Source organism: Erpetoichthys calabaricus, chromosome 8 (genome assembly GCF_900747795.2).
Source record: "Erpetoichthys calabaricus chromosome 8, fErpCal1.3, whole genome shotgun sequence".
NCBI lineage: Eukaryota > Metazoa > Chordata > Cladistia > Polypteriformes > Polypteridae > Erpetoichthys > Erpetoichthys calabaricus.
In genome coordinates, this window is record NC_041401.2 from 176,724,331 (window position 1) to 176,745,973 (window position 21,643).

Here is a 21,643-nt window from a genome sequence, read left to right on the forward strand (position 1 = left end):
AATCAGTATGTGAGTCAAAAACAGAAAAGGAATCAAATTTCAAATTTTATACTTTTAATGAATAAATGAATCAGTGTTCACTTGTAAGAATGTATATGAAAAAAAGAATACCGGTATAGCAAGACAACCTTTCAAAAAGCATCATAATACCTATTGTAGGGGGAGTGGGAATGGATTGGGGGGCTAAATGTGATCAAGAAGATCGCTGGTTGACATCTCATGACTCAAAGATTCTAGCAATGATAAGAAACAACAGGAGTGGGAGAACACATCAAGAGAGACCAGTTCAGATTCAGGAGAGTTACTTGAGCAAAGAACTGATCATGGGCAAGCTGTATTTGTGTTGTTGATTATTAAAAGGATTTTGATAAAAACAATACTGCTTCCGCCAGGATGAGCCCAGTGCCCAGAACTCTGTAAACGTCTACATACACAGTTAAACAATCTTTACGTAAGTTCACATTGCAGTGTCTTTTGAATTTTCCAGCCATTTTTCCATTCTTTCCTTGGATTAAAAGCCGTTCTTCTGGATTACGGTATACCACACATACACTAGTCCATAGGTACCTATCCTACATACCAAATGTTCACCAAAATGTACAGCTGTTAGGCTAAATTGTGGAATACACAAATGTTGTTATTAACCAAGCTCTACAAATCATTTAAACTGTATTTAGTACTTTGTCATCTGAAAATTCACCTCACAATATACATGCAAAAATACACTTAGGAATGCGACTTCAAGTCAGGAGGTTTTCTCTGCACATGGAGTCAATGTCAAATTTAAGTGGCAGTGCTTGATAAAAGTGTGACAGACTGAACAAGACGCTGCTTTGCTCCGCATGTCATCAAAACAAGAGCCAACAGTTTACAGAATCAGCTCCTATGAGGCTCTGGCAAAGAACTGGTTTGGGCAACATCTGCAACTGAAATACAGCAACAGTAGATAGAAGGTCGCCGTTATATGATGCCCCACAAATAACTGACGTGGTTATACCATTTTTTTGGTAAAACAAATTATGCTGACCCCCTTTAATGGTAAGAAAATACACTGTACCTGTTTAACATGGCTGAGCTCACTTTGCAAATTCAACAGTATTACAGTTTTCTAATATACATTTTGCAACAATCCTTGATAAATACACGACAGTAATTTAACTGTCAACATTTTATTTTTAAATTTCATTAAAAAATATGCTAAAACTGAAAATGTTGTCAATCACTGATGAGTAATTCAGAGTCCAGTCATATTATAACTGCAAAAATAACCGGTTGTGTAGAAAAAACAAAATGTGCATTAATGTATGCAACAAAGTGACCTGTACACTCACAAAATAATTTATTACTTTATCTATTAAATGTGTTAGTAACATCTTCTGCCTATAGTTAACACTCTTCTGAACCTCACTTGCTGTAAAGCTGCCCCTCTGTTAATTATGTGCTTTTTAAATATTCTTATTGATTTTAATTACAAACAGATAACATTATGTGCGTTTTGAGAAATGACAAGATTTTATTTACAAAACTGAGAGGATAAACTTCACCTAGACCAGAATAAGATGATTAGAAAATGGACTGACTGAATGTGAATTTTTAAAAAAGGCCGTCAGAATTCTGAGATTTCATTCCTCCTCCATTACTTCAAAATTAGACTTCAATTTAAATATTTTTGCTAGGCCTTTTATTACATATTAGATGTGAATAATATAATCTAAACTGCACTTCATAAAAAATAGCTGGGAAGAAATTCTGTGGGTTCTACAAACAGCAAAAGGAGAAATAATTAACAACATTTAAAGATCAAAGGTCACCTTTTCCATTTTTTTAATGAAAGTACTTTAAGCAACCTTCACTTATATGCAACACGCATGATGGGAACAATCAGTGTACGTTACAGCTCTGATAATGCCCTCTTCTATAGCTCATATAAAAAACCAGTGGTGCACATGAATACCTACAGAATTCACTGGAAGGAGGTCTGGAGGGGGTATTGACTGGTGTAGATGCTGTCCGTGTTTTGATTCTGCGGAAAACAGCCTGTCTTCTATGTCTGCGATGGGTACGGGAACTTGCTGCCTCTGGAGTTTTCTTCCAGTGATAGTAAAATGTTATTAATTCACCCTGTAAGAGAGAAAAACACATTTTCAGACAGGTACATATGCTAAAACTGCAGAGGTAACAGATATGCTACATACTTTCTCAATTAATAAATACACTCCTGACTTGACACTAATTCTAAGCTTATTAATTACTCAAAATATTGTAACAATATTAAAGAACCTTGCACTTCAACTATTTTTACATTCTCACCTGCCAGCTGTTAAGACAGTGACTTTACATTTTACTGTTATGCATAGTGATAAACTACTAAACAGCTGGTAAGATCCGTTCTTATCCAATAGCCTTTACAAGTTACGCTTCCCAATATATAAATTAATGCACTAGCAAGCAAAGAGACAACCTAAACATTCAAGAGAACATTAAGTCGACACACAACACTCTCAATAAGCTTCAAAACAGGGGGATTCTATTTAGTCTCAAATGAGCTTCAGCAAACTCGACTCCCACCCTTTCCCCTTTACAACTAATCAATGATATAAACCAGGAAGGAAGGAAAGAAATCTTTAGTGCGGCTTATAAATTTAACAGACAGACAGACAGATACTTTATTAATCCCAAGGGGAAATTCACATTCTCCAGCAGCAGCATACTGATACAATAAACAATATTAAAGATTGATAATAATGCAGGTAAAAAAAACAGACAATAACTATGTATAATGTTAAATGTTAACGTTTACCCCCCCGGGTGGAATTGAAGAATCGCTAACAGGATATTAAAATTGCCCTGAATTGTATTTGGAATTTGAAATCCAGAAAAGTTAAATTTCTGCAAACACTGAAGACAAAAAGGATAACATATTTGAAAACTCTCTAGCCATCTATTAAAAATAAGCATTAAAGATTTGAAAGCGGCCAGTGCAAATAAATACAATTACATAATTATACTTAATTATTAAAATGGTAATACACATGACTGAAAGGGAAATATGTACTAACTTTAAGATATTGTAAAATGTAATGAATTTACACTGCAATGTGATATTATTTACAGTTAAACAGACAGACCCGGTGAAAGGGAAAAAAAAATCCATGCCAGTTTTGTCAGAAGACTTGCTTTCTGCTCATGTAATGTCTAACCAAGGATTAGGCATTGAAGTATAGTAAATCTGAGAGGATTAGGATCACAATATTACCGACTGTATGGGTGGTAGGGGGTTTGAATACAGACAAAAGAATATGTCTGAAAGCTTTGGCATAGAGACGCACAGCTCTGGCCTCTCCACTAGCTGAGTCAATTGAAGTTTAATCAAACATGTACAGCGTGCAGTGTGTGAGCCGAGAAAGAATAAATTCAGTGAACAAAAGCAACTGAACAAATCAATATCCTACTGAAACATTAACACGTAAAGTCATTGATCAGAAGTCCTTTACAAAGCAGGGCTCACAAATTAACTGACACTTTTAACAGTATGAGAAAAAACAAAAGCATAAACAAACTCAGCCCAAGAGGGGGCCATAACATTGTGTTCATATTCCTTTTAATTATTCTTTTTGTATATACAGTAAAATGTTCATACCAGAATTTAATTGCTGGCCAATTTGTATATAGAACAGCTTATAGCTAATAAGAAATTGTAAAATCCATTTATGTGGCTTGGCAAGGTCAGAATCCTATTTAGTAAGAGTTAATTAAGAACAATGGGTTTAAATTGGCATTGATGTGCATACTGAAATATTAAATAAATAAATAAAAACAAAGAAGAAGGAACATACTCCATTAAACAATCTAATAGCACTTATTACTAAAAGGCACAGAGTGGTGCGACGAAAACCAGGAAAATATTTAATAAGGACAACATATGCTGCAGAGCACCAGCCTCAGGGTCACTTATATGCCTGTCTTTAATTTTCCTCTAGACATCTCATCAACAGCTATACTCACAACTAAATATATTTCATATAAATAAACAGGCCCCCTTTGCCTAGAGGCACCTGATATGAGAAGTATTAAAAAAAAACTCATTTATTAGCTTTACAATAGGATTTAATGAAACAAAAGAAAATATTAATTGATGCTTATGAATACTAAATTCTGCATTTTTTCAGCTAAAAGTTAATTTAGGCCGACACCAATCTGGTTAAAAAGTTACAGATCACTATGCTTTTTTATGTATAAAATGCATAGGTTGCAAAATTCTACCTGAGCTGTGCCAAGATATAACTGATAAGCAAACCTACTACTGTATATGAACTGCCTTCACGCCAAAAACAAACAACAAGACAAGGCCACACTTTACTTCTCTGTTGTTTTTCCACAACTGTAATTGTCTTTGTGCTTCACAGCCAATTTAACCAAAATACTTACAGCAGATCCAAGGCACTTACTCTCCAAAATAAAATGAATTGTTAGTCTGCACTCCCCATCCTTATTAAAAAGCTCAAAACATTACATAAAAACTACACGTGTGTTTATTTTTAAGACTGATCCTGACCGTTTTTGTGTAAACATAACTTTGCTATTGGAAAACTAAACATTAGCTCTATGTACTTAAGCTTCCAACGTTTTCAACTCTGACTATAGCTTTGTGTTATCATGGCTTGAAGACCAGTCACCATACACCATAAATAAACCCAAGTAGAACACACTAAAACATCATGACACGTGAAGTAGCATGAAGCAGATATTCAAATTGCATTTTCAACCACACTTCTGTATACAGAAGAATATTCAAGCAATTGACACAGCAAGTAAAATGTCAGATCTACTGAAAATGCAGTAGCAACAAATGGGGAGCATTTATTTTATATTTAGACTCCCATTTATTTACGCTTGTCACAAGGAGCTCTATTATTGACAGAGTGCAATGAACCACCAAGATGGCATAGTAAACAATTATAAAACTGGACCATCGTCCCCTGTCTGTCACAGAACAGGTCAAATACCAAGCAGATATGCAGGTATCAAGAAAAAGGTCAAAATGGATTCAGTCAGTTTTTACGATGTGATGGAAAAACATCAAACAAAATGTTAGACAGTCATGTCTCACATGAACTGGGACACTTAATATTAATACTTTTTACTTAATATACTTAATATATACAGTAGCTGCTGTTGAGTTGGAGTTATGTCAGCCTCCCTGCCCCTTCAATAAGCCATATTATGCACAATACTCTACTTATGCTTCTGAAATTCAGTTTATTCAGTGGTTACGTTCTGCCATGTCTGGTAACAAAAGAGAGATGTGTGCTCAAATCATAGGATTATTTTTTTCTTAGGCAGTGCAGACTTTTCACCAATTATATTGTGTGTTATTCTACACTGCCTAAAGAACAACAATCATGCACAACACACTAGTTTCATTCTGCTTATCAATAAATCTGAACCAAACTGATTGCACTGTTTTGTATTTCTAATAAAAGCCTTATTACATTTTTGAAAGAGCCAAGCCACCTTTGTATAAGGAGTTCCAAATACACACAGCCGGCCTAAAAAAGAGCTGCAAATGAGTAGCTGACTTCAGCCTCGCAGATGAGCCCCTCTAGCTGAGGATATGAAAATTGAAATGAGGACAACATATTTAAATGAGTCAATCTGTAAATGTGGTTTGGACAGTATGTAAAATTCTTAGGCTGATCATCGTCCCCTTAAACAATGTCGGCAGCCTGCATTATTTGGCAGTGGAGGATGGGATGGGGTTTCGAGGCTGATTCACCATCTTAACAGAAAAGGCCAATACTGCTTTACTGAAGTTTCTCTAGTTTTCAGTTTGGCAAAAGTGTGTCCTTACTGTTAACTCTCATGCATTGTGATAACGTACAAGAATATCCTTGTTTAATAAGGAAAAACATGGATGTGCAAAAGGTTGGGTAAGAAGAAAGCGACCTATTTGGCAACACTCTGCCTTCAAAGGAAATGAGCGTGGTGAGACAAATGAATTACCCAATGTTATTTGCTGAGTAAGCAGGAAGGTTTTTAATGCGAAAGATTCACAATAAACTCAAATCATCATTTGTGCATACAGCATCTTGAAGACTATACTTTAGCAAACCTCACCAGCCATTATTTATTGGATCTTCTGAATTCAGATAAGGCACAAAACATAAGCAGGGTTTGTGGATACAATGGCACCCCAGTTGTTTCACATTATTTATGTAAATAAATTATGTTTGCTTTCCATAACACATACTTTTTTCTCGTTAAGCCACATGTGTCAGCCTTCAACTCATCCAAAATGGTGCACCTGTACAGAAAAGTAGCCGGGAGTGGGAGACATCCCTTTCAGTTGCAATAATATATATCAAAGTCATTGTGAGGCAGTGATAGGAATACGTGAATCATCAATTGCACCACCACACAAAGCTGCTTTCCTTGGGAAGTCTAATGCAGACATGACTGTGGACACACTTTCCAAATGCACTTGCTCACTGGTGGTTTATTTATTTCATAAAGACTGGATAATGTGTTATAACCAGTACCAGCGGCAATATAACATGGCACAATGGCTGTGATATGATCTTTGTGGGTATGTGTTTTCTAAAACTCGTGTCTTTTCTGCTCAGGAGACTTGGTTAGACTGGGTAGCTGCAGTGGTCTTTCAACAATCCACATAAGAGATTCTCTCACCCATTTTGACTATGTTCACACATCCATGCACTTTGGCTAGAGCTGTCACAACTGCTCAGTTGCATTGTTACTTCCTCTCGTCTTCTCTTAATAACCGTGTTGTACACAGCTTCTGCTGGTCTTCAAAACAGCACACCTGCCACATTTAACCCCACAAAAGAGGAGGTTATCAGGTTGCTGATTTGCATTTTGTCAGTGAAAATATATTTGGATTCGTAGTTTTTCTGCTAAAGAAGCATTTCCACTTGCATTTAAACAATGTGTTTACAGTACATCTGCATATAACAGGGATACAAATACAACATGTTAATCACCGGCAGCAAATCGTTGGCTAAGGAAAGTCCATTGGCGAGGTAAGCAATCATTGACTGCTATTGATAGACTATTGGAGACAAGGCTACGAAGTACTAATGAAAAAAGTGTTGCACCTTATTCTCCTGATAAAACATCAGCCAACACACAAGTGCAGCATTCACAGACTTGAATACACTAATATCTAAACTGCCCAATAACTGCACTATTTTTCTTCTTTACAAAAAAAAAAAAAAAAAAGAAGTTGTCTTTAAATAAATAGCTGGCTAGTGATTGCTAGTTCCCAGTTAGCATGTTCAGGTAGCCTAGACTTTGAAATTACTGTTTTATTTTTTCAAGTATATGCAAGTAGTGCTTGCCAAACACTGTCTCGAAGCAAACAAATATTGTGAGTCAGGGCTGGAATTATTGGCACAATAATAGGAGTATATCGCCCAAGCCTACCATAACATATATGGGGAGAATAGTGACGCTCCGACTGATCAGCCACCAATCTCAACTGGATGATTTTCACTACAAAAGACTATCTTTGTTTGGTAAATAAGAAAATAACAAAAAACTATTCTTTACACATCTGTTTTATGGTAACATGGTAGTAGTGCTCCTTTATGTGAGGTACTATGGTAGATGAGCTAGCACACGTGTCTTTTTTTTTTTTTGTTCCTAACTTCCTGCAAACAAAGAGCAGCAGGACAGACTTTAATGGACAGAGAGAAGACCGGAACATCAGACTTTACATTAAAGACCGTGAACCCTGCAACATATAAGATTGTGTAACCACAATCCAGTCACCAGCCCAGTCTATGCTAACCCATGTCCATTGTTAAAAGTGTCAGAATTGGTCCTTGGATCAATGGAAAAGGGTTGGCTGGTCTGACGAGTTCCATATTCTGTTGTATCACATGGACAGCTGGGTACATGCGCTTCGTTTACCTGGGAAAGAGATGGCACCTGGAGGCACAGTGGCAAGAAGACAAGCTAGCGGAAGCAGTGTTATGCTTTGGGCAATTTTCTACTGAGAAACCTGGTCCATTTGTTCATGTGGATATTACTTTGATGCGTACCACCCACTTAAGCATTGTTGCAGACCAGTTATATTCTTTCATGGCAACTGTATTCCTTGATGGAAGTGGCATCTTTTAAAAGGATAATGTAACCTGTCGCACTGCATGAATTGGTTGAGAATGACTTGAGGAACATAGAGTTCAAGATGTGGACTTGGCCTCCAAATTCCCCAAATCTCAATATAATTAACCATCCAAGAGATGTGTTGGAACAACAAGTCCAATCTGCTGCAGCCTCACCTCACAACAAACAAGTGTAAGGAGTTCTGCTGCTAACATAGTGGTGCTAGATAACACAGGACACCTTCAGGGGTCTTACAGACTTCATGCCCCAGTGGGTCAGAGCTGTTCTGGCAGCACACGGAGAAGCAGCAGCATATTCAGCGAGTGGTCACAATTGGCTCCTTAACATATATGTTTTTTTAGTCTTTATATGAATGCCACAAGGGAAATTTACTGTTAATAGTTTTATCAATATTCACTCTCTCTACAGATGCACTTGAGTGTTCTAGAAAAAATCTTACATATCACCAGGGAATACAATGCCATGAATAATAAAAGCAGCCATTCTCCCTAATATAGCAAAATAGGAAATAAACCAGTCAGATAATGTGTTGTGTGTGGTGTATTTTTTTCTTTTTAATCTTTACAATACACATTGTAGAAACAATGCTATTTGCGTTTAATTTTGCAGGGATGATATTGCTGAAGCTGTTTTTTTTTTTTTTTTTAATATAGATACAGGGACCCATCACCAAAGTGGTGCATAATCACAGATTTAATGCACACATTTGTTGGACACATTCAACATTAAATGCTACATTTACAATTATTCAAAGAACTTATTTTATTTGTAAAATAATTTATACACTTGCGCTTCTGTTACAGCAGCCCAAAAAATAATGACTACATATTGAAGATTTTTCACATTCATTTCAATGTAATTCAATGTGTCCATCTAATCAAATAAATCACAATGCATTCTTGTTTGCTAGAACTGCTCCTTTCTAAGAATTTAAAAGGAGTCATACTTTGAAATAAAGTCACACTTGAGGGGGAAAAGTGCATTGCTTCATTTTAGGTCTGACACAGTCAAATTTTAAACTACCCTATTAGGTAGCAAATTCTCTGGCTCTGAGCTTTTGGCACAGGTCAGTTTGCTCAGTCTATATTGGCATGTACTGTATTACAATAAAGAAAGAGTCCATTACCAGTTGTTCTCTCTAAGCTCTTTTTTTTTTTGGTAATTTCAGCTTTAAAAGGGGTAGGCAATGAACACCCAGGGTGGTATATTCATGCATGCCATCTGAAGGTCTGCTGTGTCTCGTAGCACACTCTCAGGAGCATGAACGAGATACTAGGAGACGGCCGTTACACAAGGAGAGCTGGACAGGGCCGTAGAAGGGCATCAACATAGTAGCAGGACTGGTATCTGCTCCTTTGTGTGAGAAGGAACAGGAGGAGCACTGCCAGAGCCCTACAAAATGACCACCAGCTGGCTACTGGTGCGCATGGTTCTGAACAAACTGTCAGAAACAGAATGCATGAGGGTGGCATTAGGGCCCGACGTCCTCTAGTGGGACCTGTGCTCATAGTCCATCACCATGCAGCTTGATTGGCATTCATCAGAGAATACCACAATTGACAGTTCTGCCATTTGCACTTCATTCTCTCCACAGATGAGAGCAGGTTCACATTGAGCACATATGACAGATGTGAATGAGTCTGGAGATGCCATTTTGAACATTTTGCAGCCTGTAACATCATCCAGCATAACCAGTTTCTAGGAATGGGCAATATAGCCTCAAAATTATATCAAGATATTTCAAGGAAATTTGCAATAATGATATTTATGACGATACAGAAAAAAATACTGAACATCGTTTTACTGGTGATGGCAGCTTGCAGATGGCAGCATTTATTAGTGGAAAGAAAATGGAGGATATTTTCCACCATTCTTTTCCAAAAGCTACTGCCATTGATGACAGACTGCCCAATTTGAAGTGTGAACCTATTGCATCAAGGTGTCAGCAGCTACACTATACTGCAGTAATAGTGACGCAGCACAAGATAAGCATAAAAGTAGCCTCACTGCTTATATAAATAAAAATCCTGTCAAAACTTAAACAGTTGCCTCGCATATTTTTTTTTCTAATCAAGTTCTCACTTAAGGTAAGACATTTTCATGTATGTGAAATCCACGGACTAAAGAGGACTTCCTCCAGAGTCTGATATCTCTTGTAATCTTAGGCTTTGTAAGATAAACACACTGGGCATTTATTAGTCCTTTCTCATGTGAGTGTGTGCGCGTGTTTTAGGGGCAGTATATATATGTGTGTGTTTGTGTGTATTATATAAAAAAAGAGTTAAACATCAGTTATGCATGAAGCAGGAATATTCTGATGATACTGCATCCCTGGTCGCTGATAAGCATTCAGAAGAAACCGTGCAACTCTGGTGTTCCCCTCCATAAACAAGTTTGTTGTTTCAGCAAATGGGACTCTTCTCCTTCCTGACATAAATTGTTCTTCCATTAAACGCTGCCAATAAGGAATACCAGAAATGACTGTGTGGCTTTTGGTCAATGTTAAATTAATGTTTCATGGGGTGAAAAAAGGGACATACAGCAGCTGTGATCAATGCTTTCCAAAAAGGTGAATCTGTCGTGGGTGGGATGGAGAGGAGCGAGGATCTGCGAGAGTATTTTAAATAATGACAAGAAAAAAAAAAAAGTGCTTTGGAATCGAGGACCCCAAACAAGAAGGCTTGCCCAGTAAAATGCACCCGATAGGCTTAGGCTTCTTTTTAATAAAAATAATTATTTTCAAGTACGTAATTATTTTTATTCTTCTTACCTGATGGAGTCAATGGAGGCTCTGATCGGGACTCTCAAGAGACTGAGCAAGGAGTCTGAGTGTCTGGGCTTGTGAGTGTCTTGATAACAACCAAGATCCAGGCCTTAACAACCTCTTGTCAACCTTGTCGAGAGGTCTACTTACAGGACCTCAGCAACGACACTCATGTCTCTGGTGACTCTTCCTTTGAAGTCAGTAGACGGACTGGGAGAGCATTTGGTCATGAGGTTGCTGGAAAGGGGTGTGTGGTGCTGCTGTTATCTATGCCAAAGGATGAAGGTCCAAGTCTTAGTCCTGGTGCTTCCTGTCTTGTGGTTGTAACATATGGATGCTATCCAGTGACCTGAGACGAAGACTGGACTCCTTGGGTACTGCTGCTTTGACTTTATGTCGAATAAGTGGTTGCTCACGGAGTCTCGAATGAGGCAAATTACCTGCATTGTGAGGGAGTGTCAGTTACAGCACTACAGCCACATGGCATGATTCCCCGAGGGTGATTTGGTTCACAGGATCCTCACTGTTGAGGGCCAAAGCGGCTGAACCAGGCTAAGGTGACACCCATGTAACTCCTGGCTGATGCAGATAGACGGTCATTTCCAGAGGGTGGTACTGGACTGTATGTTTGCCTGGGGGGGTCACTAACCAGAATCCCGAGCTGTTCGGTCATGTGCTGTGTGCGGCAACACGCTGTACCAGTTGATGCTCTCCAACCTAACCTGACACCGATTGTCAGCCATTACTCATAAAAATAAACCACAAGTTCTGTATTTTGATGGTAAATGAAACTTGCCAATAGCAATGTGCAGATGATGGCCAAAGCATGACAGTCTTGTCCAGTTATTGAGAGCAATGGCTTTAACAACATTGGGCCTGCTGTTAAGAAACTGCCTTAAACCACCCACAGTATTTTTGCCAGTGTGATCCTCAGGTAAGAAACTTGTCTAAAAGCAGTAGTTGTGTATCTTCCAGTGGTTGGCATTGTAGTCAACAGTAAGACTCACATATGGTTCTGCGGTTTGGCTCGACCACATGTTCGTGGGTTGAAGTAAAAAAAAAAAAAAAAAGACTCCACCAACAATAGTGTAGCTGCTAGTTTGCTGCAGCATGGTTCCTCCATCATAGGCAAGGATACCGTATCTTTGAAAAATAATTCCTAACTAGGATGTTGTACCTTGGGCAGAGCTTTTAAACCAGATGCTTAAAGCCCTCCTTTTCCACCGACTGGATTGCATCATATCCTTGGCCAAATAATATGTAACTGCATCAGTCATTTCCATCCACTGTTTGCTCTCCCGTCATATATTGTGCAACTAGTGAGGGCTCCAGCAATGCTCAGTTGAGTCATCTATCTTACTAAACCACAGTTAATATATGCACGGCGGACGCACCAAGGCGCATGCGCACTGCGGCCTAGGCGCCCGCCCCAGAGTCCAGAGTCAAACGCAGCGGCTTCCCAGAGTCAGTAGGTGGCGCCCGAACAACACAACTTCTGAGCGCCCAAACAACACAACCTGTACAGTCAAACGCAGCGGCTTCCCAAAACACGGCAGATTCCCAGAGTCAGTAGGTGGCGCCCAAACAACACAAGATGCCTACATATCACCAGCTGCTGGTATCTCCAGACGTGCCTTCATAGCCAGATTGTACTGGATGGTGTGTTTTTGCTTCCAGAAGTGAAACAAGTTGGTTGTGTTTCCACCTTTAGTGGTAACAGTTTCCTTGCATATTCTGCAAAGTATTGTGTTGTGTTGGAGGTCTGACCTCTTGTAGCCAAACTACTTTAATACTATCTAAGTGGCTCCCTTTTTAGGTACTAAATTATAATCGGAAACTGACACGCTGCTCTCGCTCTCAAGACAGATTCAGGCTTGTCGTCGTTGTGCATGCTTGGGAACATAAATGCATTCATTCTGTTGCTATATCGTTGATATCACAAGAGGACACTTTTTTTAATCATGTAAAAATGTATACACTATTTACACACACAAACACGCAATATCACTCTGAAGCAACAACTAAACACAAAATTTTAACTATGTATTTATATTAAGCGCTCATCCAAGCCTTTATTTTCAAAAATATTTTTCATTCAAGTTCTGGAAACAATTTTGTGTACCACTAGACACAGAAAAATTACATTCTGTAAAATAGATTGGGGTTTTGTGCTGCAATTCACACATCATCCCTTGCCTTCTGTTACAGTTGTCTCATAGAATTTTAGTTTTATTTATTTTTTTGGTTGTTGTTGCTTTTACTTCTTGCATATCACATCTGGAAAAGTACATACATACATTTTCATACCAACTTCTTCCAATCTGGGTCACAGGGTGAAGGCAATCCCTTTCCTGGAAGTCCTGTGTGCAGGGCAGGAAACAGCCCAGGCCAGGTCCCCAGAGCTACTCACACTCACACCTCAGCCATTCACACTGGCGACAGTATAGAGCATTTAATCAACTCAGCCTTGATTTTATTTGTTTTTTCCCTCCCATTCCTCTCACCAATGGTGTTACCTTGCCACTCTCCTTATCACTAAAACAATTTGTATTGCTATGCTTTGCTGAACTGCTAAAGTCAAACATTATAGTAAAAAAAATTTGCAGTATTAGATATAAACAGTATAACAATTTTTACATCATATTATACTTGCATTAAAATATCTGAGCCCCACTCAAGATTATAAAGGAAACAAAACAGAGAGCAGCACTCCCGGTTTACAAAAGCTTTCAGATTATCAAGTCAAAGGCTGTGCCCCACTTTGAATTCACACGACACAGAGGGAAGCATAAAAAAAAAACAAAAAGCAAACAAAAAACTATGTCAAAAATCATGTTACAAATATACATAACTTCAATAATTCTTTCTGCAGGAAAGAAGCAATCATGTCTACATTCCATATTGTAAACATTTTGTTATTTATAGATCTTTCACTATATGGTCAATTTTATTATCACAACATAGAATCAAAATGACAATTTTCAGGGTCACCTGGTAAGATATACATTGGCAATGTTATATTTAATGATGGCAATAAGTAGAAACAGCAATGAAAGACAGGGAATATAATGTCAGTGGAGTGTGGTAGGGAATCATCCGCTATTCCAACAAATTTCCCGAGGTGATAATTGAATGACAGCAGCTTGAAGAAAATCTATTTGCTAGCAGTCTGTCAGAAAATGAAAAAGCTTTGCTTGTTATTTTCGTTTCCTTTATATATGTTGCCTTAGGGGTGTGGGGTGGGTGAGTGAAGAGAATGAGGCTTTTGGATTTTAAAGAATCTAATTGTGAAATAAAAATATTACATTTCTCCATAGTTTATTTCCCTCTTTGCTCTTCGGCTAACAACAGGCATTTCAAGTGACTAAGAACATAAAAGGATATAAAAGTAAGATGATGTATAGAAGAAATATAACTGCATGCTATATGTTTGATATGGCCTGTTTAAGAAAAAAAAAGCAGCAGATAACGTTTCCTCTTAACTGCTCAACAACACTTTAATAAAGAGTGATCTGTGCAATCCTACAATACCCGTTCTAAAAACAGAACTAATAAATGACAGCTTGATTTCAACATGTCTCATCTTATTTCAAGTTGATCTTGGTAAACATGCCCAGGGAATGGACAAGTATGGACATCAATCAAGTGTTATAAAAGGAACGGCTGAGATACTTTAACAAAGTTTAACACATACAGTGCAGTCTATGCTGTGTTTTGTGATTAACAGAATATGACTTTTGTATGCACAGCCAACATATCATTTATAGATAGTAGACAGTCTGCATGTTTTTGGTCTGCAGAAGAAAGTCAACTACAAGAAATGTGCTTTACAAACCAAGGGAAGAATCGAGCCTTGCTGTACATGTTTGTTTTAAACAACTGTACCACAAACGTAGTTTTATTATTGCATCTTTAGAAATGACTGCAGCTTTTCCTAGGAAAACTAGAAAGAATTTTTATGCAGACATGCAGTTTGAATTGATGAAGCATGATAAAGTGTGTTAGATAACAAATGAAAAATAAATCACCTATGTAAAGACAAGGTTTATAACTGTATTTCTAAATTATTCTTATATATTACAATTCTCATGGATTACAAATTCAGGATTCCCACCAGTAAACAATTTGATGATAAAAGCGGTACTGTATGGGGGAAAAAAATATAGACACCACATTTTGAGAACACTGATGTAACCTTTACCTGTATGTTTCCTTCTTTCAGATTCTAACTCTATATTTTACTACAACAGTTGCAAATGTTCAATTTTTCTTAATTTTTTTTCCAATAAGATTCTGTGACTTTTTTTTTTGATAGTTTTGCAACAATCACTGTACTACACATTATGTGATGAAAGAAGTCACATATAAACATTTTATTATCAACTCGCCAATTTACTTCTACTCAATATAACAGCTTTTCTAAATGCAATATGCTTTCTATAGCTGGGAATGCAAAATAATCACCTATTTATTTTATTTTTTGCTCACCATTTCCTTTACCCATGAACACAGCAGGTCAATCATTATTGTGCCTTGGCCATATATTTTGGCCTCAAGGCAAATATGCTATAATGCTGTGCTGGTCTGCATCCAGCCAACAAAGGATTTAGGAAAGATGATGTGTAAATAATGCACAGCCCTGACGAAAACTATATTACATTTATTCTGAACGTATGTAATGTGATATGAATAAGCTGCCCTTTGTATAATCTTTTATTTCTCTATATTGCTTGTCACCTAGAGTATACAATATAGTAAATTATCACTGGATTATTATTAAGTCAAACAGCAAAACTTACACAATACTGTACTATTATTTCCTATTTTTAGCAAAACAAAAGACTCAATGTGGGTATCTTTTTGTGTATCGATATTTCACTTTTATTGTTAGGTTACATCACCACCGAACATGAATGGATTTATAGAACAGACAGTGCACAATGATGGAATATGGACACAACACATACAAAAACAAATGTACAAAACATCAGAAAAATCAATCAGACAACTCTCATGAAAAAAATGGATTCACAAATGAGAATACTGACAAATTAGCAGAAAGTATGTGACATACTCAATACAGGAATGCAAAAGAAGATGTAGTTAAAGGCTACCCCATGGGCGGGCCACTGCCGACCACAGACAATTACACAAAGACATCATTTTGTCATGATAGTACACCTGTACAGTCACCTTGTATTTTTACTATAAAAGGGAATACACGCTGTCACACAAAATGTACTTTAGACTCTATACATTTTAGAGAAAGTTCTTCAGCTTGATGAAATTTCACTTTGAGATCATCAAAAGAATGATAAAAAGTGAAGAATGAGTAAAACACAGGAAGGCATTTTCAGCGAACAGAAAACAAAGAAGGCAGCTCTGGTACTGGGAAACAATTTTGGCTGTTATGTTACTTCTCAATGACTTTTAGCACTGCTGAAGGAGGAGTATATATGAAGGGTGATTAAAACGCTTTAGGGAAACACCAGTAAAATTAAACACATTTTTCAACATAATCCTTCTGAATATCACTATAATTGTTATAACATTCACAGAACAGTACTATGCCACTCAACTAAAAATGTTGCCTTGCTTGTGCAACTCATCTTCTGTAAAGGCCATGTGTCCCATTTACAGTACCCTTCCAGCAGAGTTTACTTACAGTATATAATCCTAGCACTTTGGGGATGTCACTGCATGCTCCCCTGACCGCCAGTCATTTAGTCCCACATATCCAGCAACTCAATTCAACTCATCTATGATTCCTCCTGATTTTATCTTAAGCTGCTGATGTGTGCGGAAAATGCAAAAACACTTTTCTCTGAAAACACAAGGAACGTGGCCAATTAAAAATGCCTTTGTCTGTGATAATTGTGCAAAGGCTTACTTTGTTATGCTATTTTGAATAGTTCCAATATTACACTTACATATGTTCTACTTATTAGTAGTTATAAGTTACATTTTTTTAACAAAAAAATAAAGACTACTACAAAAGGTGCACTCAGTATCCCAGCAAAAACCATTTGTATCAAACATACAAAAAATGGTCAGCTGATTTTGAAGAGCACCATGGAAAAGGCACATAACCTGGCAGCCATTTCTAGTAACGTGAAAGGAAATACTAAAATGATACTGCATATCCCTGAAACCACATACTTGTTATCAAAGCAGTTAATGGACCTTGGCTATGGAGACAAAGAGGTAGATGAGAATTACATTTGACTTGTTTTTGAAAAAGGACTAGTGCACACAGTTACTACAAGACCACATCTCGGGCATCTTGTCTGGAAAATGACAAGGCCTGGAGGGATGTGTGTTTGCAATTCAAGTTTCAATGGCTCACTTAATTTAACAGTCAATTCTGACCAAGTCAGGTGACATAATACTAGAGCCACAATGTTAATGTGTTTCTCAGCTGCATTTATAACCCAGAAATGCTTAAAAAGCATTTACAGCTGTATGCAAATTTTTGTTGTACAGCTCATCTTCAGTGCTGCATTAATTCCTATAAATGTACATAATACAAAAATGATGTCCTCGGTGGAAACACTACAATAATTTACTATATAAATCCCCACCTTTAAGCCAATAAACACATATGACTTTCCAGTATCAAGTGGACAAGTGTCTTAGAAATGTCTACGTCCTAAAATGGTGAATACTGAATTTTACTACAGCTGCTTTGCAAAGAGAATCATGGTGTCCACCCTGCCCCTTCAATGCAGCTCCTTCCTTTGACTTATCTATAAATGATGAGGTTTACATTCAACATGTGATAATATAGCTTTTATGTTATTTAAATTCTACTCTCTCCAAAACTGGAATAAAAGAAATTGATCTATATATCTTGGATTGAAAGATATTCATTTTGCTACAGTTGCTTTGATAGACATGATTACAGATTATGGAAGATAAATCCCACCTACAGTCAATTTAATACATTCAAACTCCTTTGCTCCTTGACTGTGCCCCACACCTTCTTAAAAATGATTTCTCTAAACTGGAACCAGGAATACTAGTTTCACGTGTTACTGCAAGCCCCCGTTAATGCATTATTTTCGGCCAGCATCTAAATTAAATTCCTGTCCTCATGTTCTATTGTGAGCAACATCTAGCTAAACACTTCACTTAGGCAGCAGTTTGTGACTAGGAGGAATGGCAGCACAGAGTCCAGTGTTGCTGCCTCACACAGTGTGACAAATCAGTGTGTCCCGGCCTAGTCAGAGCACTAAGTGGAGTATTCATGATCCTCCAAGGTCTGCGTGTTGTTTTTTTTTCTCTGGATACTTCAGTTTTCTTTCTGAATTTCACAGACAAGTATATTAGGTTTGTTTCTGACTGCAGTGATGGTTGCTTCTTTTTGCTCTATGCTGCCAAAACAGACTGTAGCACCTTGTGACTCTGAACTCAATAAAGTGGGATTAATAATGTACGTGGCTAGATGGAAGTCAAAAACAGGGCAACCTTCATGCATAGAGGGTCTGGCTACACTATTAAATTGATAAATGAAGTATTAGGAAATGTTCATTGTTTTATATGTAGACAAAACAAATTGTTATTCCAACATTTTCACATTTACTGTACAGTGATCCATTTCAGACTATGGATGATCTAGGACAGCTGGAATTTGAACATGAAAAGTAAAAACAATAAGATATTGCACACAGTTTCACCGTTTACATTTCAACATTTTTACACTTCTGTTGCCTGTCCCATTGCCATAAAAATCCATAATTGCTAAACGACATGCTGAATGCTTAAGTGGAAATGAACTAATATGAGAGTTGAACTGTTAAACTGATTTAACAGACATTAGGAAAGACATGAGAAAAAGTTCGTTTACAACTAGAACTATTCTACAAGTTGCTGAATGTGCAAGACTTTCAGCCGAGATTTTAACTATTGATTAAAGTACTTCTGCTCAGGGAAATATTTTACTTCACCTTTGCCCAAAACAAAAACATGGGAGGCCTTTAAAACCTTAATGCATCTCGGAAACAAGGCATGAATATGCTGGTAAAATACTAGAAATATTTACTAACAAATGAAACGCTTAATAATAATAAATAATAAATAATAGTTAATAATTAAAACACACAATCATATGAAAAAAAAGTTTGGGAACCTCTCTAAGCCTGCATAATAATTGACTCTACTTTCAACAAAAAAGATAACAGTGGTATGTCTTTCATTTCCTAGGAACATCTGAGTACTGGGGTGTTTTCAAAACAAAGATTTTTAGTGAAGCAGTATTTAGTTGTATAAAATTAAATCAAATGTGAAAAACTGGCTGTGCACAAATGTGGGTCCCCTTGTCATTGTGCTGATTTGAATGCCTGTCACTGCTCAATGCTGATTACTTGCAACACCAAATTGGTTGGATGAGCTCGTTAAGCCTTGAACTTCATAGACAGGTGTGTCCAATCATGAGCTATAAAGGTATTTAAGGTGACCAATTGCAAGTTGTGCTTCCTTCCCTTTGACTCTCCTCTGAAGACTGACAGCATGGGATCCTCAAAGCAACTCTCAAAAGATCTGAAAACAAAGATTGTTCAGTCTCATGGTTTAGGGGAAGGCTGCAAAAAGCTATCTCAGAGGTTTAAACTGTTAGTTTCAACTGTAAGGAATGGAATCAGGAAAAGGAAGGCCACAGGCACAGTTGCTGTTAAACCCAGCAGGTCTGGCAGGCCAAGAAAAATACAGGAGCGGCATATGTGCAGGATTGTGAGAATGGATACAGACAACCCACAGATCACCTCCAAAGACCTGCAAGAACATCTTGCTGCAGATGGTGTATCTGTACATCGTTCTACAATTCAATGCAATTTGCACAAAGAACATCTGTATGGCAGGGTGATGAGAAAGAAGCCCTTTCTGCACTCACACCACAAACAGAGTCGCTTGTTGTACGCAAATGCTCATTTAGACAAGCCAGATTCATTTTGGAACAAAGTGCTTTGGACTGATAAGAAAAAAATTGAGTTATTTGGTCATAACAAAAAGCACTTTGCATGGCGGAAGAACAACACCGCATTCCAAGAAAAACACCTGCTACCTACTGTCAAATTTGGTGGAGGTTCCATCATGCAGTGGGGCTGTGTGGCTAGTTCAATAATAATAATAATTATTTGTATTTATATAGTGCTTTTCTCACTACTCAAAGCGATCAGCAATTGCAGGTTAAGGGCCTTGCTCAAGGGCCCAACAGAGCAGAGTCCCTATTGGCATTAATGGGATTTGAACTGGCAACCTTCCGATTGCCAGTGCAGCAGGGACTGGGGCCCTTGTTAAAGTCAAGGGTCACATGAATTCAACCCAGTATCAACAAATTCTTCAGGATAATGTTCAAGCATCACTCACAAAGTTGAAGTTAAGCAGGGGTTGGATATTCCAACAAGACAATGACCCAAACACACAGTTCGAAATCTGCAAAGGCATTCATACAGTGGGAGAAGTACAATGTTCTGCAATGGCCGTCACAGTCTCCTGACTTGAATATCATCGAAAATCTATGGGATGATTTGAAGCAGGCTGTCCATGCTCGGCAGCCATCAAATTTAACAGAACTGGAGAGATTTGTCCATTCAGAATCCAGACGCTCATCAAAGGCTATAGGAGGCGTCTAGAGGCTGTTAGATTAGCAAAAGGAGACTCAACTAAGTATTGATGTAATATTTCTGTCGGGGTGCCCAAATTTATGCACCTAATTTTGTTATGATGCATATTGCATATTTTCTGTTAATCCAATAAACTTAATGTCACTGCAGAAATACTACTGTTTCCATAAGGCATGTCATATATGAAAAGGAAGTTGCTACTTTGAAAGCTCAGCCGATGATAAACAAAAATCCAAAGAATTAAGAGGGGTTCCCAAACTTTTTCATATGACTGTAGATTAGAAACACAATGCCAAACCAAAATCCTGCTGCTCACTGGCCAGAACAATAAGTTTAGGATTATGAACAGCACTGTCAGCAAAATATTTCAATATGATTATTAATATACACTATTCATATTTAGAGATATTGAAACAGATTTATGCAAATGCAAATCTTTTAGTGGATATTGGGCATTAGAATTATTTGTTCTTCCAGGATTTCTTAAATCTTGCTAATACTCTGAAACAATAGGACATTTAAACATGATACCAATTAATATGTACTTTATGAAAGCAAGGGAACTAAATTTGTGAGACCATTGTGTTGTTCATCTAAACATCAAAGAAAACAGAGCTTGCCAATGAAAGTTAAGTGATTTCTCTCTCTCTCTCTTTTCACAGCTGCCTCCTTTCAGAAACTGAATCATTACCAAAAATTGGGATAAGACAGTAAGAGTGTATTTTTTAAAATACATTTATTTAAAAAAGGTTTAGACAACAAGCAGCACAGCTTAGTTCTGTTAATTATACTATCATTTGCCAAAACTGACAAGACCTGCTTAATTTTCTCAATATTCCATGAATAGTAGTAATCTGTAAACAAATGACATAATTCAAAAAGTTAAGATTGCTGCTATTCTCTTATATCATTCAATTTAACAAAAAGAATGAGCCTACTCTGCTGCATATTGATGTCATTTATCAAATCACACCGTTTGATAGAGGCACCCACAACTTAAAAAAAATACATACATATACACACACACAATAAATAGTAATAAATAGAAATAAAACAAGCACTTTTGGTTCTGATTTAGCAATGAACACACACACAATAGCAGCACCGACCT

General features: G+C 37.3%; 1 protein-coding gene across 5 annotated transcripts in view; it reads right to left on the reverse strand.

Moving 5' to 3' along the window:
• rerea (arginine-glutamic acid dipeptide (RE) repeats a) overlaps positions 1 to 21,643 on the reverse strand; it is a 365,998-nt gene that overhangs the window by 23,105 nt on the left and 321,250 nt on the right. For all 5 annotated transcript variants that reach the window (XM_028807869.2, XM_051931035.1, XM_051931032.1 and 2 more), the window contains one exon: positions 1,959 to 2,121. In XM_028807869.2, coding sequence (XP_028663702.1) covers positions 1,959 to 2,121 — 163 coding nt within the window. The remainder of the gene's footprint in view (positions 1 to 1,958; positions 2,122 to 21,643) is intronic.